Source organism: Oncorhynchus gorbuscha, linkage group LG24, assembly GCF_021184085.1.
Source record: "Oncorhynchus gorbuscha isolate QuinsamMale2020 ecotype Even-year linkage group LG24, OgorEven_v1.0, whole genome shotgun sequence".
NCBI classification, from domain to species: Eukaryota; Metazoa; Chordata; class Actinopteri; order Salmoniformes; family Salmonidae; genus Oncorhynchus; species Oncorhynchus gorbuscha.
Genome location: NC_060196.1, coordinates 19,209,202 through 19,236,269, shown reverse-complemented (window position 1 = coordinate 19,236,269; position 27,068 = coordinate 19,209,202). Strand labels below are relative to the sequence as shown.

The following is a 27,068-nucleotide window of genomic DNA, read 5'->3' as shown; positions in this document are numbered from 1 at the left end:
TTTGTGTGTCTACACTTCTACTACTCTGATGTTTGGAATATATTTTCAGTTTTTGCATAGTAATAGTACATGTAACTGCCAAAATAAAGGAAACACCAACATAAAATGCCTTAATAGGGCATTAGGCCACCACGAGCCAGATGCACCCTGGCATAGATTCTACAAGTGTCTGGAAACTATCCAATGCAACACCTTTCTTTCACGATACATTTGATCATTTTATGTTTTGTTGATGGCGGTGGAAAATGTTGTCTCAGGTGACGCTCCAGAATCTCCCGTAAGTGTTCAATTGGGTTGATATGTGGTGACTGAGCATATGGTTGACATAGTTGTCATGCTCATCAAACCATTCAGTGACCAGTCCTACCTTGTGGATGGAGGCATTGTCATCCTACGGAGCATAGCCATGGTAGCCAAAATAATGGCCTGCCCAGCATTTTTATACATGACCTTAAGCGTGATGGGATGTTCATTGCTTTATTAACTCAGGAACCACACTTGCATGGAAGCACCTGCTTTCAATATACTTTGTATCCCTTATTTACTCAAGTGTTTCCATTATTTTAGAAGTTACCTGTAGATTGTGTCGTGGAAAATGTAATCGATAATGAGGAGAGACAAGGTCAATCACCAATCAGGATATTTATTTATTCAAAACATATTAATAACATTGATGAATTATTGCAATAATGAAGCTGGTTGACGAACTACCCGTAGATGATTCATTGAGAGCCCAACGAGCTGATTTGAGCCACAGCATTTTACATCCTCCTGAATGTTCATGACAACCAACAGCTGTGTGGAATGGGTCACAAGGTTAGGATTTATATGAAAGAAATGATACATTCACAGCAAATATCTGCTGTAAAGACTGTTCTCATTTTGTGGAAACCAGGGTCTGCCCCCCAAAACAAAGTTCCTCTCATCATTATCCATACCCTAGCGATCTCCACCCCGGTACCTCCCAGCACACAAACACTAACTATGGAATGCGGTCTTTAGGTTTTATCACCAAAGGCATCGTAAATCCACTGTCAGCATTAAGCTCCCAGAGGCCCAACTCAGAAGACTATGCACAGATGAGGGTGTTCTAAGCACCTTATTCTATTCCATAAAACAACCATTTGATGCAATAACAGTATTATAACATAATCTTGCAATTTCACTCTCACAATTGATATTACACTGCAACAATGTGAGGATCAAACATTTGCTGAAGTTTGTTTTGCATTTTCACAGGAAGGAAATTGTGTCCAAAATGGCACTCTATTCCATCTCTGGACCTCAAGGCCAGGGACTGATTTAGGTGGGTGTAATTAATTATCTGCCTTATTTGACGATGACCAGTTGTTGTTGGGGGTCAACTGCCTTCCTCAAAGGCAGAACAGCAGATTTTCCCACCTTGCCAGATTAGGGATTCAAACTAGAGATCTTCCTGTCCAAACGCTCTTCCTGTCCAAACGCTAATTTATTGTGTTATTTTCTATTATTACAATCATGAAGCCCTTGGTCATTATAGGCTCCACAACTCGAGACATGGATCAGTAAACAGGAGGTAAAACCTGTCCACCCCTCAACATGAATAAAAAGCTACAGAAACACTGATTGTGTCCCAAACAGCACCCCATTACCTACGTATATAGTGCATGAGTTTTGTGCACTGTCCTGAAACTACAAGGCCCATCCAAGTTGACCTGTGAGTCAAAACCAGTGCAACAGCACAGCAGCTTTGGCTAAACGAAGGGGATTATGTGTTCTTTCGTCTTTTTGGAACATCATAGAGATTCACAAGCTATCTCAAAACAGTAATAAAAGCTTTTATTAGTGGACATTTGATCAAATGTTTGATTCTAAAAGGACATGTGACATGATAAGAATGGGCTTATATCTAAACATTATACAAATATATATATATATATATATATATATATATATATATATATATATATATATATATACATACATACATACATACATACATACATACATACATACATACATACATACATACAGTTGAAGTCAGAAGTTTACAAACACCTCAGCCAAATATATTTAAACTTAGTTTTTCACAATTCCTGACATTTGATCCTAGTAAAAACTCCCTGTCTTAGGTCATTTAGGATCACCACTTTATTTTAAGAATGTGAAATGTCAGAATAATGGTAGACAGAATTTTTTATTTCAGCTTTAATTTCTTACATCACATCCCCAGTGGGTCAGAAGTTTACATACACTCAATTAGTATTTGGTAGCAGTGCCTTTTAAATTGTTTAAGGTGGGGCAAATGTTTCGGGTAGCCTTCCACAAGCTTCCCACAATACGATGGGTGAATTTTGGCCCATTCCTCCTGACAGAACTGGTGTAACTGAGTCAGGTTTGTAGGCCTCCTTGATTGCACACGCTTTTTCAGTTCTGTCCACAAATTTTCTATGGGATTGAGGTCAGGGCTATGTGATGGCCACTCCAATACCTTTACTTTCTTGTCCTTAAGCCATAACTTTGGAAGTATGCTTGGTTTCATTGTCCATTTGGAAGATTAATTTCTGACCAAGCCTTAACTTCCTGACTGATGCTTGTGATGCTACACACTGCCCTAACCCACCTGGACAAGAGGAATACCTATGTGAGAATGCTGTTCATCGACTACAGCTCGGCATTCAACACCATAGTACCCTCCAAGCTCGTCATCAAGCTCGAGACCCTGGGTCTCGACCCCGCCCTGTGCAACTGGGTACTGGACTTCCTGACGGGCCACCCCCAGGTGGTGAGGGTAGGCAACAACATCTCCTCCCCGCTGATCCTCAACACGGGGGCCCCACAAGGGTGCGTTCTGAGCCCTCTCCTGTACTCCCTGTTTACCCACGACTGCGTGGCCACTAACGCCTCCAACTCAATCATCAAGTTTGCGGACGACACAACAGTGGTAGGCTTGATTACCAACAACAACGAGACGGCCTACAGGGAGGAGGTGAGGGCCCTCGGAGTGTGGTGTCAGGAAAATAACCTCACACTCAACGTCAACAAAACTAAGGAGATGATTGTGGACTTCAGGAAACAGCAGAGGGAACACCCCCCTATCCACATCGATGGAACAGTAGTGGAGAGGGTAGCAAGTTTTAAGTTCCTCGGCATACACATCACAGACAAACTGAATTGGTCCACTCACACTGACAGCGTCGTGAAGAAGGAGGCTGAAAAAATTCGGCTTGTCACCAAAAGCACTCACAAACTTCTACAGATGCACAATCGAGAGCATCCTGGCGGGCTGTATCACCGCCTGGTACGGCAACTGCTCCGCCCTCAACCGTAAGGCTCTCCAGAGGGTAGTGAGGTCTGCACAACGCATTACCGGGGGCAAACTACCTGCCCTCCAGGACACCTACACCACCCGATGTTACAGGAAGGCCATAAAGATCATCAAGGACATCAACCACCCGAGCAACTGCCTGTTCACCCCGCTATCATCCAGAAGGCGAGGTCAGTACAGGTGCATCAAAGATGGGACCGAGAGACTGAAAAATAGCTTCTATCTCAAGGCCATCAGACTGTTAAACAGCCACCACTAACATTGAGTGGCTGCTGCCAACACACTGTCATTGACACTGACCCAACTCCAGCCACTCTAATAATGGGAATTGATAGGAAATGATGTAAATATATCACTAGCCACTTTAAACAATGCTACCTTATATAATGTTACTTACCCTACATTATTCATGTCATATGCATACGTATATACTCTACTCTACATCATCGACTGCATCCTTATGTAATACATGTATCACTAGCCACTTTAACTATGCCACTTTGTTTACTTTGTCTACATACTCATCTCATATGTATATACTGTACTCGATACCATCTACTGTATGCTGCTCTGTACCATCACTCATTCATATATCCTTATGTACATATTATTTATCCCCTTACACTGTGTATAAGACAGTAGTTTTGGAATTGTTAGTTAGATTACTTGTTGGTTATCACTGCATTGTCGGAACTAGAAGCACAAGCATTTCGCTACACTCGCATTAACATGTGCTAACCATGTGTATGTGACAAATAAAATTTGATTTGATTTGGATTTGATTTGAGATGTTGCTTTAATATATCCACATAATTTTCCCTCCTCATGATGGCATCTATTTTGTGAAGTGCACCAGTTCCTCCTGCAGCAAAGCACCCCCACAACATTATGCTGCCACCCCCGTGCTTCACAGTTGGGATGGTTTTCTTCGGCTTGCAAGCCTCCCCTTTTTTCCTGCAAACATAAGGATGATCATTATGGCCAAACAGTTCCATTTTTGTTTCATCAGATCAGAGGACATTTCTCAAAAACAAAAAAATCCCCCACGTTGCAAACCTAATTGTGGCTTTTTTTATGGCAGATTTGGAAAAGTGGCTTCTTCTTTTCTGAATGGCCTTTCAGGTTATGTCGATGTAGGACTCGTTTCACTGTGGATATACATTTGAAGTCAGAAGATTACAAGATTAGAATTGTGAAAAACTGAGTTTAAATGTATTTGGCTAAGGTGTATGTAACCTTCCGACTTCAACTGTATATACACATACTAATCAGGGGGAATGGGAACCAGGTGTGCGTAATGAGACAAGACAGTCCGGGGTTGGTAGTAATGATCCAGTTCAGTGAAGCCTAGAAGGCCGGTGATGTAGACCTCCGGAGCTGGTGAACGGAATGAGCAGCAGTACCGGGGAAATCCGTGACAGCAACACTCCATCACACTCCTTCTTGGTCAAAAAGCCCTTACACAGCCTAGAGGTGTGTTTTGGGTCATTGTCCTGTTTAAAAACAAATGGTAGTCCCACTAAGCGCAAACCAGATGGGATGGCGTATGGCTGCAGAATGCTGTGGTAGCCATGCTGGTTAAGTGTGCCTTGAAATCTAAATCAATCACAGACAGTATCACCAGCAAAGCACCCCCACACATCAAACCTCCTCCTCCATGCTTCACGGTGGTAACCACATGTGCGGAGATCATCCATTCACCTACTCTGCGTCTCACAAAGACACAACGGCTGGAACCAACAATCTCACATTTGGAATCATCAGACCAAATTACAGATTTCCACCGGTCTAATGTCCATTGCTCGTGTTTCTTTATCCAATCAAGTCTCTTCTTCTTATTGGTGTCCTTTAATAGTGGTTTCTTTGCAGCAATTAGAACATGAAGACCTGATTCACGCAGTCTCCTCTGAACAGTTGATGCTGAGAAGTGTAATTTACGCTGCAATTTCTGAGGCTGGTAACTCTAATGAATGTATCCTCTGCAGCAGAGCTAACTCTGGGTCGTCCTTTCTTGTGATGGTCCTCATGAGAGCCAGTTTCATCATAGCGCTTGATGGTTTTTGCGACTCCACTTGAAGAAACTTTCAAAGTTCTTTAAAATTTCCAGATTGACTGACCTTCATGTCTCAAAGTAATGATGGACTGTCATTTCTCTTTGCTTATTTGAGCTGTTCTTGGCATAACATGGACTTGATCTTTTACCATATAGGGATATCTTCTGTATACCACCCCTACCTTGTCACAACACAGCCAATTGGCTCAAAAGCATAAAGAACTTTTAACAATGCACACCTGTTATTTGAAATATATTCCAGGTGATGACCTCATGAATCTGGTTAAGAGAATGCCAAGAGTGTGCAAAGCTGTCAAGAAAAAGGGTGGCTACTTTGAAGAATCTCAAATATAAAATATATTTAGATTTGTTTAACACTTTTTTGGATACTACATGATTCCATGTGTTATTTCATAGTTGTAATGTCTTCACTAAAAATAGTAAAAATAAAGAAAAAAAACATTGAATGAGCAGGTGTGTCCAAACTTTTTACTTAAGTCGTTTTTTTTGGGGGGGGGGGGTACTTTACTTTTACTATTTATATTTTTGACTATTTTTACTTCACTACATTCCCAAATAAAAATAATTGACTTTTTACTCCAAACATTTCCCTGACAACCAAAAGTACTAGTTACATTTTGAGTGCTTAGCGGGGCAGGAAAATGCTCCAGTTCACGCACTTATCACGAGAACATCCCTGGCCATCTCTACAGCCTCTGATCTGATGGACTCTCTAAACACAAAATGCTTCGTTTGTAAATTATGTCTGAGTGTTGGAGTATACCCCTGGATATCTGTAAATACATTTTAAAAATGGTGTCGGTTTGCTTAATATAAGGAGTTCAAAATTATTTATACTTTTACTTTTGATACATTTACTTGCAATACTTAAGTATATTTAAAAAACAAATATTTTTAGACTTTTACTCAAGCAGTATTTTACTGAGTGACTCAATTTTACGTGAGTAATTTTCTATTAAGGTATATTAACTTTTTTTCAAGTATGACAATATGACCTTTTCCACCACTGCCCATTTCATGATGGAGCTAGAAGCCACGTGAGTAAGTGTTAGCTAGCTACTGATCAGAACATTGAGCTAGCCAAAACCAAAAACACAAACAAATGGACTATACAGCTTCAAGTAGTGAGTGGTTACAAACGGATTATACTAAACAAGTTAAATGTCTTACCTGTGATTAAATGTTTTCCACACACATATACACTCTCCCATGCCGAATAGCCTGAAGCCACCTACTTGGGAGCATTGTGAACCATTGATCGGGATTTCTGACCTGGTTACATGTACATTGAACAACACAGTAGCTTTTTGGCATGTTTGTTATTTCTGTATAACTAAATTGTAAAATAGTAGGCTAAACACGACGCAATGCGGAGTGCCTGGATACAGCACTTAGCCGTGGTATATTGGTAATATACCACAAACCCTTTAAGGTGCCTTATAGCTATTATAAACTGGTTACCAACGTAATTTGAGCAGTACAAATATTTTTTTTTGTCATATATATAGTAAACGGTCAGATGTACCATGGCTTTCAGCCAATCAGCATTCAGGGCTCGAACCACCCAGTTTATAATCTATTCTAACAAATATTTGTTTCTATCATTTGATTGTGGAATTTAAATGGGTTTGTTTCGTTCTGTAGTCTTTCTTTTGCAGTGGATAAATAAAACGTTTGATGGGACTGTTTTCATAAACAACGCTGTCTTCAACGGTCAACCCTCACTTCTTCCTAGGTGGTCAGTTGCCGACTGAGTATTTTTTTCCTTGAGCTCTCATTGGACATATTCGACGTCAATTTGGGGAATGTTTTCAGGAATGAAGACGCAACGTAACATCTGCAAACTGTGAAGGTGCGGTGATAATTGAGACATAACAGCTTACTTACATTGATAGGGAATCGGGAAGAACTGGTCGTAAAAATGGTATGTAAACATCGACATATTAGATTCCACGGCGACATTTGATTGCCTTGGCTATTTTGATGTGTAGTGGTGTGTTTTCCGTATGAGAACGAGCTATCAGCCTATGGCTACAATATTCGTTCACCATGCTAACGTTACTTAATGTAAATTACCACTGAAATTCGTTATTCGACTGCGATTGTATCGTTCTAATAATCATGCTGCATCAATTAACGCATGATTTGCTGTTGTACAATTTAAGCATACTTTCCTTGCAATTACAATGGAATCATAACACTATCATCACTCTAAGGCATTTATTTACATACTTGTTATTCCCAGTATTTTCAGATTTATGTTTCTCTATTCTTTCGGTATTCTGTTTTATTTCTGTTTTAGTATGGTTTTGTCAACCACGCCTTGGAACTACTTGTGTTAAGAAATTATGGCGAAGAAGTGTGGGAAGACATCAAGTAAGTTTAAAGATGTATTTTGTATTTGTGAATGACACAGGGAATTTGCATATCATAATTCAAAGCAGGAAATGAGAAGATACACTCAATGTGGCCATGTTGCAAAAGCAAAACAAAGAATTAGCAGATATGGTCATTACATAGATATGTTATTTACGCTTCACATTAAGTTGCTCCTATAACTGTGTATTAACACTGTAGTAACACACATGACACAGAACACATTGATTGTGTATTGTGGATATGTGGTAGGAGAGTAGTGGCCTGAGGGGCAGACACTTAATGTGTTGTGAAAAGTGTTATGAAATGTAATGTCATGTAATATTTTAAATTGTATATAACTGCCTTAATTTTGCTTAATGAATATAAAAGTACAAAAAGCAAATTACACTACTGCCTATGTAATTACCATGTGATAACAATTGCTGTTACTTTACATTGCTATTACACTTTCATTTTGTTTACTACATTGTCTTGACCACAACCGTATATAACCTATTAATATGACAGAAAAATATGTCCTAAAATTATGTCCATTAATCATATTATAGTTTTGAAATCAATAATCTCCCCCTATTGCTAAACAGAGTGGATAACGCATGGCCATGTCAAGATATTCCACTGATGATACATGACCAGCAGATATAGTAGTAGTTGGCCAATCTGTAACTTAAAACATGTGACCATAAATCACCAGCAAACATAAAAGAAAACAAAATATAATTAATCAATTCATTCTTAAATTACATCACCCTTATGCGAAGGCGAGCCATATTTTTACTCCATCATTCATTTTCATTAGCCTTATAATAGTGGTGATAATGAGAGGTTGTGAATGTTGTTGCATTAAGATAACAATCCCCTCTTTTCAAAGTGCTCAAATATTTGGCAAGATCCACATGCATTTTTCTTCCTCGGTCTTTGCTTTCCAGGACCCAGACTTTCATCCCATCCTATAAGAACAGATGCACAGCTGCCTCTCCGAAAAACGTGTTTTGAGGAATCTCCCAAGAAATATTGCAGCACAATGTTATCTTAATGTTATCTCAACCTTATCTTGGCCGACGTTATTCAACATTATTACATGCCTAATTATTCAAGCTATGTTATACTTTCAGATCTTGCAGCTCAGGGCAATTGAAAAATGAAATCTTATTTTCACTACATTTTTACATTACTTGGTGTGTTTGTTCAGCTGATTACATGTCCAGAAAAAGTGGTTGCTAGCCAGCACAGCAAATCAGTATTGTTTTCTCAGATCAACTCAGTAATCAGGTCAAATAGACCTCATTAGGATATATAACAGTCTTGTTTATTAGCATGCCAAATACATTTTCTCATTGTAACTTCTAAATATAGATAATCCTACAATGCAGTTAATGCTCAAAGGTAGTTTAATGGTACTGCAACATTCATGAAGGTGTCATGACTGGTTTCATAACGGTGTTATGAATGGCTTATGTATACCCCCCTACAGTAAAGTGTTACTGGTTGTTTTTGTTTGGACCCAATAAGTGTAGGTATCACTTTACTGAATGCCCTTTATGTATGCATTCATTAAGCCTTTATAACAACTATATAAGACGCTATACTGTCAGTCACAGGCAGAAACAACAGCATACAATGTTATGAAGCTAGTTTTAATGGATACTATAGAGGACAACACATACGTTGTCATGTGCTCTTGGCAACAGCCTCTTTATTACATAGGTAATAATCACATTAATATGATATCTAATAATTATATTTTCTTCTTGTTATCAGGAGGGAGGCGCAACTCGATGTAGAGGGTCAGTTCCTTGTCAGAATCATATATGAAGATGCCAAAACATACGACCTTGTTGCTGCTGCAAGCAAAGTTCTCAGTACGTTTTTTAAAATAATGTTTTGAGATACAAGATATATTATTTGAACCAGTTTATTCATAACATAATTGTACGGCAACAAATTTAAAATATGGTACCCTTTATAAAGGATAACTTATTGTAAAGTGTTACTAATGGGACTGAGATGGTGTATGCAACAAGTGGATACATTTTTTTTTATCTTGCAGAGATTGATGCAGGGTGTATCCTACAGATGTTTGGGAAGATGTTTTTTGAGTTTTGCCAAGAATCAGGGTATGACACCATCCTGCGTGTTTTAGGCTCCAATGTCCGTGAATTCTTGCAGGTAAGCACTCCAGTTCCCTTCTTAATCGTTCTTCAGTTAACAGAAACTAATGTAAAACAATGTACTCTTCAATGTCATGAATGCTTCAACGTAAGTTAAATATGACCTGTATTTTAATTGTACAGTGCCAAATTCTGTGACCGCCCTCTCATCTTTGGATTTGGGGGAGGTGACCTTGTAATTTAAATGTATTTATTTATTTATTGAACTTTTATTTAACTAGGCAAGTCAGTTAAGAACACATTGTTATTTACAATGACGGGCTACAAAAGGCAAAAGACCTGCTGCGGGGACTGGGACTTGGGATAAATATAAAAAAAGATATATATAAAAATAGGACAAAATACACATCACAACAAGAGAGACAACACAACACGACATAGAGAGAGACTTAAGACAACAACATAGCAAGGAAGCAACACATAGCAACACAATATAACAACAACATGGTAGCAACACAACATGGTAGCAGCACAAAACATGGTACAAACATTATTGAGCACAGACAACAGCACAAAGGGCAAGAAGGGGAAAAATACATCACACAAAGCAGTCACAACTGTCAGTAAGAGTGTAGATGATTGAGTCATTGAATGAAGAGATTGAGATAAAACTGTCCAGTTTGACTGTTTGTTTCAGCTTGTTCCAGTCGCTAGCTGCAGAGAACTGAAAAGAGAAGCGACCCAGGGATGTGTGTGCTTTGGGGAACTTTAAAATAATTTGACTGGCAGAATGTGTGTTGTATGTGGAGGATGAGGGCTGCAGTATATATCTCAGATAGGGGGGATTGAGGCCTAAGAGGGTTTTGTAAATAATCATCAACCAGTGGGTCTTGTGACGGGTATACAGAAATGACCAGTTTATAGAGGAATATAGAGTGCAGTGATGTGTCCTATAAGGAGCATTGGTGGCAAATCTGATGGCTGAATGGTAAAGAACATCTAGCCGCTCGAGAGCACCCTTACCTGCCGATCTATGAATTATGTCTCTGTAATCTGGAATGGGTAGGATGGTCATTTGAGTCAGGGTTAGTTTGGCAGCTGGGGTGAAAGAGGAGCGATTACGATAGAGGAAACCAAGTCTAGATTTAACTTTATCCTGCAGCTTTGATATGTGCTGAGAGAAGGACAGTGCACCGTATAGCCATACTCCCAAGTACTTGTATGAGGTGACTACCTCAAGCTCTAAACCCTCAGAGGTAGTAATAACAGTTGTGGGAAGAAGGGCGTTCTTCTTACCAAACCACATGACCTTTGTTTTGGAGGCGTTCAGAACAAGGTTACATTCTTGAGGTGGAGTAACTCTGCAAGATCACGGTCGAACCAGGGGCTGAACCTGTTTTTAATTCTCATTTTCTTTATGGGGCGTGTTTGTGAACAATACCTTTGAAAATATCAAAAAAGAAGGTCCAAGTGTCTTCGACAGAGATCAAGCTCATTCTATACCATTTTACAGAGGCCAGTTCATGAAGGTTGAAATGAATGAATGAAATGAATGAAAGTTTTTTAGCAAGCGTCTATGACAAATCAGGACAGGACATTTCACTGAGCAGCCATTACGAACACAGGCTGTAAAACAGTGATCCCTATGGTGATTACATAAAACACCAGACTGGCTTCTAAACAGCTTTTACCCCCAAGCCATAAGACTCCTGACCATCTAGTCAAATGGCTACCCAGACTGTTTGCATTGCCCCCCCCCCTCCCCTCTCCATACCACTGCCACTCTCTGTTGTCATCTATGCATAGTCACTTTAATAACTCTACCTACATGTACATACTACCTCAACTAACCAGTGCCCCCCGCACATTGACTCTGTCCCGGCACCCCCCCTGTAAATATTGTTATTTTTTTTACTGCTGCTCTTTAATTACTTGTTACTTTTATATTTTATTCTTATCCATATTTTTGAAACTGCACTGTTGGTTAGGGACTCGTAAGTAAGCATTTCACTGTAAGGTGTTGTATTCGGCGCATGTGACTAATACAATTTGATTTGATATCTATCACGATTATTTGTGAAGATAATATCGAGGAGAGTAGCCTTTTCTGGGTGTTTGGAGTCATACCTTGTTGGATTGGTCATAATCTGAGAAATATTTAGGGAATCTCATTGCTTTAGGATCTGGTCAGGTGGTTTAAGCATGTCCCAGTTTAGGTCACCTAGCAGGACAAATTCAGATTTAGGGGCTAGGAGAGAGCTTAGGGCAGGTAGGGTACAGGCCGGTGCTGATGGAGGACGATGGAACCCAGCAACAGTAAAAAAATAGCTATTTGAAAGTTTAATGCTTAGATTTGCCAAGACCGAACGCTCTGTTTACAAACACAAAAAGTAAGGCTTCGCTTTGGGTTGAAACTGAGATAAAGGAGTGAGGACTGGAGTTATGCAACCTTATTCTAAAGGAACTTTTCCTGCTCCCAGATCGGTTTATGCTGTGTAGCCAACTCCTATGGTATTTGGCATGACAATGACCACATGAGTTGGCTATACAGCACAAACTGATATGGGACCAGTCTAAGTGGAATCTTAATGGAGAGAAACTCCCCTTTCAATCATTTATGCGACCCCCCCATACAGAATCTGGATGCCCTCCACGACCACTTAGGTACCATCTACCCTGGGATGAGGGCTCCGTCCTTCCGCTGCACGGATGCGGAGAAGGGCAACAATCTGATCCTGCACTACTACTCGGAGAGGGAGGGGCTCCAAGACATTGTGATCGGCATCATCAAGACGGTGGCCCAACAGATCCACGGCACCGAAATAGAAATGAAGGTATGCTGTTTTAAAGAAAATAAGTATCTTATTACTTAAAGGGATAGTTCGGGATTTTGGCAATGAGGCCCTTTATCTACTTCCCCAGAATCAGATGAACTCATGAATACCATTTCTATGTCTCTGTGTTCAGTATGAATGAAGTTAAGAGGTAGTTTTGCGAGCCAATGCTAACTACACCTAGACCTAAATCTGGCACTGTTTTTTGGGTGCCTTGGTAGCTATTCGGATTCTTGGGGATCTTGCCTTCAGTCCATAAATGGGACAGTGGTCGACTATTAAAATTCAGGAGTTGTTTGGGTCTTAGCAACTGCTAGGTGTTTGTCACCCACAGTGGGCATTTGTTGAGATGCTGGTGGGTCTCTGTCGACTTGGGTCAGATGTCTATGGAAGGGGCAGAATGTTAGTAGACCCAGAAGGTGACATAATGCAATTAACAAATAGCTAGTAGTTATAGTGTACGATAGTGTATTTTAAAGTGTCTAACCATTATTGGACTGATATGTGTGATGACAGTTTTAAGGCTAGGAGTATGTGAACAAGTTATTGATATCTGTCATTCTAATTTTCTAGCTCGGGATGTGTGAATAAGTTATGCACATTCTTAATAGCAAAGTTGTCCATGCAGCAAACACTAGGTGGAATTAGTATACACCATTGGTATCGATTTGGATAGTCCTTTCAAAAATCTTGTCTCTGAGCACTTACGATGCCTCCTCATTTTCAGAGAAAGCCAACTCTACTATCAAACCCAATCATAACGCAGAGATAGAGATGTCAGTATGTATTTTTTCTCTTCCAGGCTCAGCGTAAAATTAAATGGGGGAGCTGAATTGACAGACCCTCCAAATGTGATACCAGCTTTTCTGGAAATGTTATTCGCCGTTGCCACGGCAACCGTGTGCGTCAGAGTCAAGCCATTGACGTCAGTGTATAGACTTAAAAGGACTTGTTGTGGCCAGGCAGTAAACCTCACCAGAACATCACTGTGTTTAAAACCATCACACCAAACCTTAGATATTCATATAGAGACATACAGTATTTCGATGCCTATGCGTTTACCAACCACCCACTGGTATCTCTTACATTATCTCTTGCCATAATGGGTGGACTGGTGGCCATTTTGAGTGTCCCCATAAAGTAAAGCAGGATATAAACACAGAGTGCATGCTCCTGTGTTTATATCCTGCTTTACTTTATGGGGACACTCAAAATGGCCACCAGTCCACCCATTATGGCAAGAGATAATGTAAGAGATACCGGTGGGTGGTTGGTAAACGCATAGGCATCGAAATACTGTAGCATGCACTCATTCTAATTTTATGGTTGTACCTTCCTCCCTTTATGAAATCCATTCTTCCTTCACCAGGTGATCCAGCACAAGAGTGAGGAGTGTGACCACATTAAGTTCCTGATCGAGGAGAAGGACTCGGAGGAGGAGGCCTTCTATGAGGATCTGGACGGCTTCGAGGAAAATGGCACGCAGGAGACCCGGATCAGCCCCTACACCTTCTGCAAGGCCTTCCCCTTCCACCTCATGTTCGACAGGGACCTGATGCTCACTCAGTGCGGCAATGCCATCTTCCGTGTGCTGCCGCAGGTTTATGTCTAATTAGTTATAGGACGTTATGAGATTTTATGTGTGTAAGTAACTACTCTTATGCTGCATTATGACTACATTATAACTCAGTATGAGTGTGTTTATAATGCATTGCAGATATGGGCTTCACAGGTAGCCTGCAATTATAATGCATTATGATGTGGTTGTAATATATTGTAAGACTTGTCATTAGCATGTATGACCCACTTATGAAGTGTTTTTCTGGTGTATTCCTTAGCTCCAGCCAGGCATCTGTAACCTGCCCTCCGTGTTCTCTCTGGTGCGTCCACACATAGACTTCAGCTTCCAAGGCATGCTCTCCCACATCAACACTGTCTTCGTTCTGCGAAGCAAGGTACGCCAAAAATACTCACTAATTAAACATTTCGCTTTTAAATTTAACGTTAAAATTACATCAGAAAAATAATAATAAAAAATAAAATAGAAAAACTGGATAGAAAGCTGCATTTATATTTTCTGTGTCCTGGCTGCTTATGTGTTTGTCTGTGCTTGCATGTGCATGCATACATACATGTGCGTGTGATTCTGTCTGTTTGTGTGTGCATGTGTATTACGTCTTTCCAGGAGGGCCTCTTGAACGTGGAGACTTCAGAGAACGAGGACGAGCTGACTGGTGCTGAGATCAGCTGCCTGAGGCTGAAGGGACAGATGATCTACCTGCCCGAGGCGGAGAACATCCTCTTCCTCTGTTCTCCCAGGTTCTGCCGCTGTGGAATTAGAAAACTATGTGCTGTCCGAAGGTTGTGTCCCAATCACAAATGGCACCCTTTCCCTTACATAGTGCACGGAAAGCTTAAAGATCATGTCGGTTTTCTGAGAGTGCGAGACGTCATTGGTTCCAGATCGTTTGTCTGTTTCAGTCTGTCTCTCCCTTCCTGCTGCTGTGGCGTTAGACAAAGACAATGTGCTGTTCTAGGCTGCGTCCCAAATGGGCACATGGAGCTCTGGTCAAAAGTAGTGCACTATGTAGGGAATAGGGTGCCATTTGGGATTTAGTTTTAGCTTTTGGGTGGATGGCTGTGCTGGATGGATGCCGTGGGGTGGATATCTCTTGGTTGGTGTGTGAAACCTAATTGGATTCAAAACCACAGCTACTGTAGTGCAGCAGGTGGTCTGGCCTTAGAGGGCCAATCTACAGTTGAAACATTAACAAAGTGACACCCCGCCTTTGTTTTGGTAAAAAGCTGAGGGATGGGTCTGGAAAAATGTAACTACTCTCAGATTCATAGACAGAGCTATGGATGCAATGACTGACCAACCATTAAAGTAAAACAAGGTTTTATTTGGGTTCTGACAGGGTGTCACAGCTGAACTAAGCTCATTAGGAATGTATAAGTGATATTCTTCAAGAATCAATGAGTGTATATCATTAATTGGATGTAGATTGTCCCTTTTATACAGATTGTCCCTTTTATAAAATCTTTGGTAACACTTTACAGCATCCATTTATATATTGTTTTATAACAAGGTTTATAATATGTCTCAAACAAGCTGTTACTGTATTTAGTCCACATCATTATGAGCATCTTATAAGAGAGGCTAATGAAGTCTAACAATGCAGTACATTTAGTTTAAAAAAAAAACACATTTCCTGGTTGAAAACGGCCTGTTGGTAATAGTCATATACACCATTTCTAGTCCCAGAAGTGACTAAAAAGTGTAAATAGGATAACTTAAGTAATAAAGTCAGTATTTTCCCTCCAAAAATTTCAGAGGGTTGGGTTTGATTTTAAGTTATGCCCACAAACTGACCATGTTGGATATCTCTATGGGGCTAGTTACGGACCGTCAATTAATTACATCATTTATATGGGACAATATGTTGACATTTCAATAGTTCCACATTTTAGTTATGCAAAAACCTCAAACCAACTATAAATTGTACAAATTCATGTAAAATATTGAAAGCATTTCATAAGAAACCTAAAAGGTGTAACATGAAAATATTGTCCCATGCCAACCAGAAGCATTGGTTGGCATGGGTTAGATGTCCTTTCAAATCAATGAAGGGAAGTGAACAAGTTCACACACATAATTGGAGCACACACCATGTACCTGGTAAAACCTTATTTCTATCAAGTGATCATCTCGAGAAAGTAGTGTCCCTGCATGGTGCCAGCAGGTGGTGAAACAACATTGGTGTTGTCGTTTACAGAAGGAAAGACACTTGACTTTTTCACCAGTGACTATCAGTTTGGCCCTGTTCAGTCAGTCTTGCAAGTCAATACAGCTGAATATTATGTCTAGATCAGAGAGCGTGGCATCTAGAGTGCATTGTGTCTGTTCGACCTTTCATTGAAATGTGTCTGATTGAAGTTTATTGAAAGTGATTATGATGAGAGAATTGAGCTCTTGATACTGGACAAAGGGATAGAAAAATATAGTATAATATTGCTCTCTTGCGTTCATAAGAGGACAAGCCTTTATGATGTGTCTTTATGTATAACATTCTCAATTGACCCAAATTACTTATTTAGTCAATCATTATAAGATGATAGTTATTATAAGTGGGGTAACATGCTAATCATAATGCATTATATGTTGTGCCCTGCTGATCACGGCCCCTGTTGAGTTGTGTTCAGCCACTGTTTAGTGTTCGGCCTCTGATGATGCGTCACCAACATTGTGTGTTCAGTGTGATGAACCTGGATGACCTGACGCGGAGAGGCCTGTACCTGAGCGACATCCCGTTGCATGATGCCACACGTGACCTGGTTCTGCTGGGAGAACAGTTCCGTGAGGAGTACAAGCTGACCCAGGAACTGGAGATCCTGACTGACCGTCTGCAGCACACCCTCCGGGCCCTGGAGGATGAGAAGAAGAAGACGGACAGGTTGGTAGACTCCCGACCCATCGCCCTCACCCTCATAGTTTGATAGAATCCTTCACCCATTTCCATTTTTTTTACGTAAAGGGATGCTTCATTCCAAATATAATTTCAGCTGTGTTGAAGTCTTTGGTGTAGCGGTCTAAACTCCCGACTCCGACCACATACTCATTTTACATTAGAGATTCTTCAAATGACCCACCCTTTGCCTTGATGACAGCTTTGCACAGTCTTGGCATTCTCTCAACTAGTGTTATTTTATAGTTTTGATGTCTTTACTATTATGTTACAATGTAGAACATAGTACAAATAAAGAAAAACCCTGGAATGAGTAGGTGTGTCCAAACTTTTGACTGGTACTGTATGTCAAATCCAAAGTCCAATTTTATTAACCATTTAGGTATAAAAAAAATTGGTAGAGTACCCTCATTAAAACTGGATCCATGAAATTCTAATCTGACACCAACAGAACCCGGCCATTATTTTTTATTTTTTATTCCCGATCCAATACGGATCAGAGGTGGACCAGATCCAACCCAAAATATGTCCGAAATGAGGGAGAATCTGATCCAAATTGGTTAATGTCGGTATCAAACCCAAATGAATCCAAATGAGAAAGAAATGCAGCTTTATTGATGTGCAAGCTAGTAGAATTGTTTTGACTTGTGTGGCGGGCAGTGAACGTTAATGTATATCATGCATTTTCTGTTGTAGGCCTATCTAAAATAATGTAGTTATTTAGTATTTTCATAAATGACATCCCTAATTTAAAATGTCAACACAAGAAGAAGGGAAGGGGTGTGTGACGAAGACAAGCTATAGGAGCGTCTCTCTCCAGAATGCGCTTTCTGTCTCCTGCTAGTTTGTGCACATTCATTGTTTCATTGTGTGAATTGTTTGCCCTTTGTTTGTTCATGTTCATTTTGCTTGAGCACTCATATAAGTACCTGGCCTGATGTACACAAGTGTAGGCCTATAAAAGTTTGCCTTTGAGAATATCTGATATTATTTTTTTTCATCACCTCAACACAGTCAACAGAGTGTTTTACATCCATTGCGAATGACAATAGTTCATCACTGTATTTGTAACATCTTTCCAAAATCTTCCTGATAGGCCTAAGTAACCACTGCACCTCGGTGGGCTATAGCAACATTTTGCTGTGTCTGTTCCGAGCTCCTTGGCATGGGAAACAGTGAGTGCCCAGTTGAAACAATGTTGCAAGTTTACAATAGGGAGAGCTCAAACCAGACCAGAGAAGCAGACAGGCGGAGCATTAAGAGATTAATGCTATTGACTGAACCAACTGCCATGTGTAGCAAATGTTATTTATAGAGGATATTTATTTTCCTCAGGATACTTTTTTCTTCAAATATAATTTAGGAATTTTCAGGCAGATCTGAGGTCAGTAGCCACCTAGCTTGATCCAATCCGGCTTCCAACGGTCAACTACTGAATTTTGGATCCGACATGTTTGCATACCGGATCGGATCTCAGGTTATCGGGTTTGTGTATATCGGTGAAGACCTCTATGTCAAACCACAAACAAATGTCATATTTGTACCTACTAGGCTACTTCTCCGCAGTGGACGTTCTGTCTGGTAGTTCCCCCTTTGTATGATTTGCCTCTGTCTACTCGGTGGCTCAACAACCTTTCACTGTAACCCAAACACAGCTTCCTCGGTGGCAGCTGTTTACAAAGGGCCCATATATTATTGTTCACCCATCCCCCACACCACTATTTCTCCCAGAGAGAGAGAGAGAGAGAGAGAATGCCTCTAGCAGCTTTGACTGCGATTTAAAGTGCTTTGTGAGGGGGGTGAAAGGTCAAAAGAACAGAGGTCAGGAACGTCGACCACAGTCAGACAGACAACCGCGCGTCCGTACAGTAAACACTGGCAGCTGTTTGTGCTAGCGAACCGAACCATACTTAAAGTTCCCTCAGTTGGAGTGAGGTTTCGCACAGTGCACATTGACAAACACACCTACGGTCACGGCCTCTAACACACATATACACATGTGCTTACAAACACACACACACGCACACACACGCACGCACGCACGCACGCACGCACGCACGCACACACACACACACACACACACACACACACACACACACACACACACACACACACACACACACACACACACACACACACACACACACACACACACACACACACACACAGCTTTATTTTAGTGACATTTCTGTAGTTTTTGTAGAGTAAGAATTTTGACCATTCAAAATCCTATTTTCCCTAACAATAACCTTAAAACTAACCCTAACCCTTAGCCTAAACCTAACCTTAACTCCCCCCCAAAAATGACCACTAAACATTAACCATGTCCTTAACCCCTAAACCATACACCTAACCCTTAAGCTTAACTATACTGTACAAACACACACATACACACACTGTTAAGCCTACTCTAGATGTAGGGCCGGACTATGGCATTTGGGGTCTGGGGTCCCCCTCCCAAGAGAAAATGTTGCAGTCTTAAAGCGAATTTCCTGCAATTCTATACTTTTCGCCATGGGGCATTGAAAATAATTGCTGTTTTATAGTTAATCTCATGCTTTTGTTCACATTTTGCCATGAGGCTCAGAGAACATTTAGCAATTTTCAAGCTAATGTCCTGTTATTCTACACATTTTGCTATCATATGCTTTCTGGAGGTCGGGGGTACGTGCCCTGCGTGCGAGTTTGGTAATCCGGCCCTGTGTAGCACCCTATCTTCTTATTGGGAAATGCTTTCTCTCTTGGCCGTGGTGGGGTTTCATTAATATTCTTCATGTAGTTCTGAGGTCTGAGTATGCCTCAGGAGAGGACTCAGGTCCACTACGTTTGATTGGAATTCAAAGCTCTCTCATTTTGGTAGACTGTATTGTAATGTACACTGATCGCTTTCTCAAAGCACATTTTAGAGGTATGCAATTGGGTGGTGATGAAAGTATAAGACGTGTAATTTGGCCTTTGAAATATGTTGCAAACAATGTCTTATTAGACTACTGTATATAATAGAAAGACGATTTAAGATGATTTGTCTAGGTAAAATAAAAAATAAAAACGACTTAAAAAGCTAGAAAAAATCTAAAATGATGGAAGGAGATTTTGCAGATTTTGACAGCATTAGAAAGATATCAGATATAGCAAAACATGATAGATTAATATATTTCCCCCTCTACTTTTCATGGCACGGCACAGCAGTGGGTCAGCAAATAGGTGAAAACCGAATGTGGCTCCAGGGCTAAATTAGTTTGACACCCCTGCTACAGACATATCCCTGGGTTGCGTTACTTTTTTTTGTGGTGTTTCAGAGAATACTTTTAGAGTGCCATTGTAGAGAGGTATTTGTATGCAGCATGTGCCCTGCCATGCTGATACATCATTTATGACATTTCCCATTGGTAGACACAGATGGTAATGCTTTAGTCAGTTACCATGGCTACCACACCCTGCCTGTTCGAGACCAGCTTGTGTAAAGACTTGAGTGAAAAGGGTGAGGTTACCAAAGGGTGTATGAGGTGATGTGTAATGGGAGACCATTAAAACATTGATGGGGTATTCATAACCTGTATATTATATACAATTATGCAGTATATGTATGTTTTTCATATCCATACTGTTTATTTAATTTATTAATTAATTAGTTACTTCATTATAAACAGCTACAGACCTAAACCAAGAGAATATAGGCCTACTAAACTGATACAATTGTTTATATTTTCTTGCTCAACTACCAATGACCTAAAACACAATACAAGAAGCCAAAGACAGTTCTCTTGTCATTTAAAAGCATATTAATATACACTGAGTGTATTTGCACAACAAAACACACATATCTAAAAGTAAAAGAATGCAATTAACAAGCAATGTCAGAGTACAGAGTGTGTGTGTGTGTGTGTGTGTGTGTGTGTGTGTGTGTGTGTGTGTGTGTGTGTGTGTGTGTGTGTGTGTGTGTGTGTGTGTGTGTGTGTGTGTGTGTGTGTGTGTGTGTGTGTGTGTGTGTGTGTGTGTGTGTGTGTGTGTGTGTGTGTGTGTGAGATGGGATGTATAGACATTATGGACAGGATTTGTGGATAGGATGGATAGGATTTGTAGTATATCTGAAAAATCAAATCTGGACCCTCTCTTTCTAAAATTATCCGCCGAAATTGTTGCAACCCTTATTTACTAGCCTGTTCAACCTCTCTTTCATATCGTCTGAGATCCCCAAAGATTGGAAAGCTGCAGTGGTCATCCCCCTCTTCAAAGGGGGAGACACTAGACCCAAACTGTTATAGACCTATATTCATCCTGCCCTGCCTTCCTAAAATCTTTGAAAACCAAGTTAACAAACAGATCACCAACCATTTTGAATCTCACCGTACCTTCTCCACTATGCAATCTGGTTTCCGAGCTGGTTATGGGTGCAACTTAGCCACGCTCAAGGTCCTAAACGATATCATAACCTCCATCGATAAAAGACAATGCTGTGCAGCCGTCTTCATCGACCTGGCCAAGGCTTTCGACTCTGTTAATCACCGCATTCTTATCGGCAGACTCAATAGCCTTGGCATCTCAAATGACTGCCTCGCCTGTTGTCCGGACCTCTAGCAGTCTCTATGGGGGTGCCACAGGGTTCAATTCTCGGGCGACTCTTTTCTCTGTATATATCAATGATGTCGCTCTTGCTGCTGGTGATTCTCTGATCCACCTCTATGCAGACGACACCATTCTGTATACATCTGGCCCTTTTTTGGACACTGTGCTAACAAACCTCCAAACGAGCTTCAATGCCATACAACACTTCTTCCGTGGTCTCCAACTGCTTTTAAATTCTAGTAAAACTAATGCATGTTCTTCAACCGATTGCTGCCCGCAACCTCCCGCCCGACTAGCGTCACTACTCTGGACGGTTCTGACTTAGAATATGTGGACATCTACAAATACCTAGGTGTCTGGTTAGACTGTAAACTCTCCTTCTTCCAGATTCACATTAAGCATCTCCAATCCAAAATTAATTCTAGAATGGGCCTCCTATTTCACACAAAACCTCCTTCACTCATGCTTCCAAACATACCCTCGTAACACTGACTGAGGGTCTTTGGGGCCAAGCCAAATTTCTTCAGCTTCCTGAGGTTGAAGAGGCTCTGTTGCGCCTTCTTCACCGCACTCTATGTGGGTGGACCATTTCAGATTGTCAGTGATGTGTATGCCGGGGACTTTAAGCTTTTCACCTTCTCCGCTGCGGCTCTGTCTATGTGGATGGGGACGTGCACCTTCTGCTGTCTCCTGAAGTCCACAATCAGCTCCTTTATTTTGTTGACATTGAAGGAGAGGATATTTTCCTGGCACCGCTCTGCCAGGGCCCTCACCTCCTCCCTGTAGGGTGTCTCGTCGTTGTTGGTAATCAGGCCTACCACTATTGTGTCGCCTACAAACTTGATGATTGAGTTGGAGGCGTGCGTGGCCACTCAGTCTTGGGTGAACAGGGAGTACAGGAGGGGGCTGAGCACACACCATTGTGGGGCCCCGATGTTGAGGATCAGTGTAGTGGAGGTGTTGTTGCCTACATTCACCACCTGGGAGCAGTACATAAGGAAGTCCAGGACCCAGTAGCACAGGGCAAGGTTCAGACACAGGACCCCTAGCTTAATGATGAGCTTGGAGTGTACTATGGCATTGAAGGCTGAGCTATAGTCAATGAACAGCATTCTTACATAGCTATTCCTCTTGTCCAGATGTGATAGGGCAGTGTGCAGCGTGATGGCGATGGCATCATCCTTGGATTTATTGGGGCGGTATGCAAATTGCAGTGGGTCTAGGGTGTCGGGTAGGGTGGAGGTTACATGATCCTTAACTAGGCTCTCATTGAAGCAAGTGGGGACAGCAGACTGGGATAGGGAGAGATTGAATATGTCAGCAAACACTACAGCCAGCTGGTATGTCCATGTTGACTCCAATGCTTCCCATAGCGGTGTCAAGTTGGCTGGATGTTCTTGGGTGGTGGACCATTCTTGATACACACAGGAAACTGTTGAGCGTGAACAACCCAGTAGTGTTACTGTTCTTGACACAAACCGGTGCGCCTACCATACCCCGTTCAAAGGCACTCTTTTGTCTTTCCCATTCTGAATGTCACAAACACAAGAATCATTCTGGAATCTGTATCCTCCCCTTCATCTACACTGATTGAAGTGGATTTAACAGGTGACATCAATAAAGGATCATAGCTTTCAACTGGTCAGTCTATGTCATGGAAATGCAGGTGCTCATAATGTTTTTTACACTCAGTGTATATGCAATTTAGCAAACACTTTTATCCAAGCAACGTACAGTCATGTATACATGTACCTATGGGAGCCCCCTTGAATCGAACCCACAATCCTGGCATTGCAAGCACCAAACTCTACCAACTTACAGGACCACAATCAGTATTACAGGGGATTTTGGGGGGGGAATAAAAACAATAATCTATACGAGATGTTTTCTTTTCACTTTTCTTTAGATTGCTCTACTCAGTCCTGCCACCATCAGTGGCCAATGAGTTGCGCCACAAGCGTCCAGTCCCGGCCAAACGCTACGACAATGTGACCATCCTCTTCAGCGGCATTGTGGGATTCAACGCCTTCTGCAGCAAACACGCATCAGCTGAGGGTGCCATCAAGATAGTCAACCTGCTCAACGACGTCTACACCCGATTTGACATCCTGACCGACTCGAGAAAGAACCCCTACGTGTACAAGGTTTGAAGGGATATTTTCTTATTTTTATTTACAGATAAAATTGAAACATTGACACATTGAATGTGCAACAGTCAGATGGATTGCACCATTATCACACCTTATACCATGGCATTGTTAGTTGAATACTCCTTTCTGATTGGCTTGAAGGGCATTCTAGCAAGCTAGGACTGATGGTTTGGTTAGCTAAACTAGCAACTATGTTTGGTTACCCTGGCAGCTAGTGTAGCAATCTGGTAAGCTTGCTAGCTACTTCAGCCATTTCACATGGCTTGAAGGGCATTCTAGAGCATTATTTCCCTATAACGCACAATATATTTGCACGGTAGAATTCAATGGCTATAGTTGAATTCGATTTTCATAATAGCAAGCTAGGACTGATGGTTTGGTTAGTTAAACTATTAACTATGTTTGGTTACCCTGGCAACTAGTGTAGCTATATAGTAAACTTGCTAGGTACTTCAGTGGATGTTGAACACATTTCTACCACCAACTGAACACATTTCTAGACATAATCAACTCAGTGGCTCTATGCATTCTCTGGATAATATTGTGGAAGGTCCGTGGAAGGTCATTGGAAGGTCAGTTCCACTCCGCTAGGGCGTCGTTGAACACACCTTCCATGTCGTTCATTATTTTCCATAGAACGCATAGCCCCTCGTTGTTTATCCTTTACTTAGCTTACGCTAATTTTGTCACTAGGTGCTAGACCTTTCGCTACCCTCACATAAATTAATTGGACAACACACTACTGAAAGCCAACAGGTATAAGACATTATGAGGACTTATAACATGCTTATGTAAAACATTTATAAAGCATTATACCAATTGGCTTTATGTAAAACATATCTACTGATATGTACCGGACATAAAAATCTTGTAACCCTCTACTCTAAGCCCTGACTAAGCCGAGGGGGGGGGGGTGAAATATTGCATTTTGCAGTACTTCTATTAGCCAATAGAAACACTTTGAATAACAGATTCACTACATGGAACAACAGATAGTCCCACAAAAAGCAAAAGGAAGTTTGTTCTGAAGTGTCTGTCCTATATTTGAAAGATCAGGAGATTATATAAAATAAAATGACATGTATTTATCCCCTTATTTTAGGCACTGAACTGTCTCCATATACAGTGAGCACCATAATTAATTGGACAGTGACCATTTTTTTGGTTATTTTGGTTCGGTTCTCTAGCAGTTTGAGTTTGAAAGGATACAATGAGGGTGACTGTCCACTTTAATTTGAGGGTATTTTCATACATATCGGATGAACCGTTTAGAAATTATATAAACTTTTGTCCATAGTCCCCCCCATTTTCGGGCATCAAAAAACATTGGACAGTAACATAATGTAGAATAAAGTAATCATTGTTAATATTTGTCGCATATCCTTTGCATGCAATGACTGCTTGAAGTCTGCGAAAAAATGGTAACTGTCCGATTAATTATGGTGCTCACTGTATACTTCCATAATTTGTTTCAACGGGTACCGGGGACCTTCAGATGAGTCTTGCGTCCTAGAGAACAACATCGTGTTCGTGAGAGTCTCAGCTTTCATATTAGTGTGTAGCCCAAACCATTCTAATGCTACATATGTTTTCGTGAGAATACTGATTTTTGGGATGTCTCATGGTCTTACAAACACCGTCTAGCTCTTCCACCTTTCACCGCAGATGCAGAAGAGTGATATTAGCGGATGCAGTGGATTGAGGCGCAGCCCATGCAAAAAACAGGATTTTGATGGAGATTGTTTTAATTGTTAATGTTAATTGATGTTAATTCAATTTCCATGGCGGCGTGGAAATTGTAGGATAAGGGTTAAATTACTTTTAGATACTAATCAGTGTAATCAATGTACAGTATAAGGCTGTATGAAAAATAGAATGTTCTATAAACATTTAGATTAAAGATATGCTTTCATTATGTAAATCAAGTCCATTTTAAGCTTCAGTTTATGTTGCAGAATGGTTGGTTGAGATTTATCGGAATCTGTGGTATACAGTATTTTCTCAACTAAACAGGGCAATCTGCAGTTGTTGCATCCATTTTTAGACTTTTTATTTGTATATACCCATTGATTCTTGAAGAATTTTACTTACAGATTCCTCGGGAGCTTAGTTCAACTGTCGTACCCCATCAGAATCCAAAATATAAGTTTGTTTTATCTCCTTTGTTTGTAAACAATGTTAATGTTAAAAAATACTGTATAGCCTTAAAACATGGTTAAAACTATAATGTTGCTATAATGGACAGTCAGTCCTTGTATCCATAGCTCTGTCCATGAGTGTGAGAGTGGTTACATTTCTCCAGCCCCATCCCTCAGCTGTTTACCAAATCAGTGGCTGTGTGTTTTTGTTCGAACTGCAGATTTCTCCTTTAATAGTAGCACCAATTCAACCTTTTTCGAATGTCTTATTGTCACACAAGTGTGATGTACTGTAGAATTGATTCATTTGAATGTTTCTCTATTCAAAAGCCTCACTGGGTAAACTTCACTTTAAAACCCCATTTTGTTTTTGAGCAAAATGTTATAGTCGTCGTCACTGGGCACTTTAGGCTTTCAGACAAGAATGCACTTTAAGAAGTCAAACAAACCTTACTACATCCAAGGGAAGGACTTCAGCACTGGGTCACCAAAATAAGTAATATTTACGCTACCAACCTCAATGACTAGGTGGTCCAAGTTGTTATCTGGCTCCGAAGAGCCTTGAATGTCTATAAGCTGACGTAAGTGTTTAAGTGTTTGTGTCGAGATGTTTCAACTGCAGGGCATTTTCCTGAAGTTAAAAGAACTGCCATTATCACGGTCTGCTCCTGAAGGGGTCTGAGTTGTGCTAGATGAACCCAAAAGTCTTAAAGAAATACTACTGTAAATTGCACTATCATGACAGTTTTTTGCTCTGTACTGTGCTTTATCTTGAACACTTGGCTATTGACATGCACACTTGAGGATTGTATTAACAGTGGACTTACTAAAAGATTACAATGAGTGTAGTATTATTTTAAACACCTCACATCCTTTTAACACAAATACCCACTAACATACAGGTAACTGCCAAAATAAGGAAACACCAACATAAAGTGTCTTAATAGGGCGTTGGGCCGCCACTAGTCGCCAGAACAGCTTCAATGCGCTTTGGCATAGATTCTACAAGTGTCTGGAACTCTATTGGAGGGATGTGACACCAT

General features: G+C 40.7%; 1 protein-coding gene across 2 annotated transcripts in view; it reads left to right on the top strand.

The window, feature by feature from the left end:
* Window positions 1-6,170: 6,170 nt before the first annotated feature.
* gucy1b1 (guanylate cyclase 1 soluble subunit beta 1) overlaps window positions 6,171-27,068 on the top strand; it is a 42,987-nt gene continuing 22,089 nt past the window's right edge. Inside the window, exons 1-10 of one of the 2 annotated variants that reach the window (XM_046326637.1) lie at window positions 6,171-6,176; window positions 7,684-7,757; window positions 9,522-9,622; window positions 9,811-9,929; window positions 12,508-12,705; window positions 14,075-14,305; window positions 14,544-14,660; window positions 14,891-15,024; window positions 16,962-17,159; window positions 23,644-23,881. In XM_046326637.1, coding sequence (XP_046182593.1) covers window positions 6,174-6,176; window positions 7,684-7,757; window positions 9,522-9,622; window positions 9,811-9,929; window positions 12,508-12,705; window positions 14,075-14,305; window positions 14,544-14,660; window positions 14,891-15,024; window positions 16,962-17,159; window positions 23,644-23,881 — 1,413 coding nt within the window. In that variant the 5' untranslated portion in view covers window positions 6,171-6,173. Of the gene's footprint in view, window positions 6,177-7,134; window positions 7,306-7,683; window positions 7,758-9,521; window positions 9,623-9,810; window positions 9,930-12,507; window positions 12,706-14,074; window positions 14,306-14,543; window positions 14,661-14,890; window positions 15,025-16,961; window positions 17,160-23,643; window positions 23,882-27,068 lie in introns of those variants that run through there. The other variant, XM_046326636.1, reaches the window with a different exon arrangement.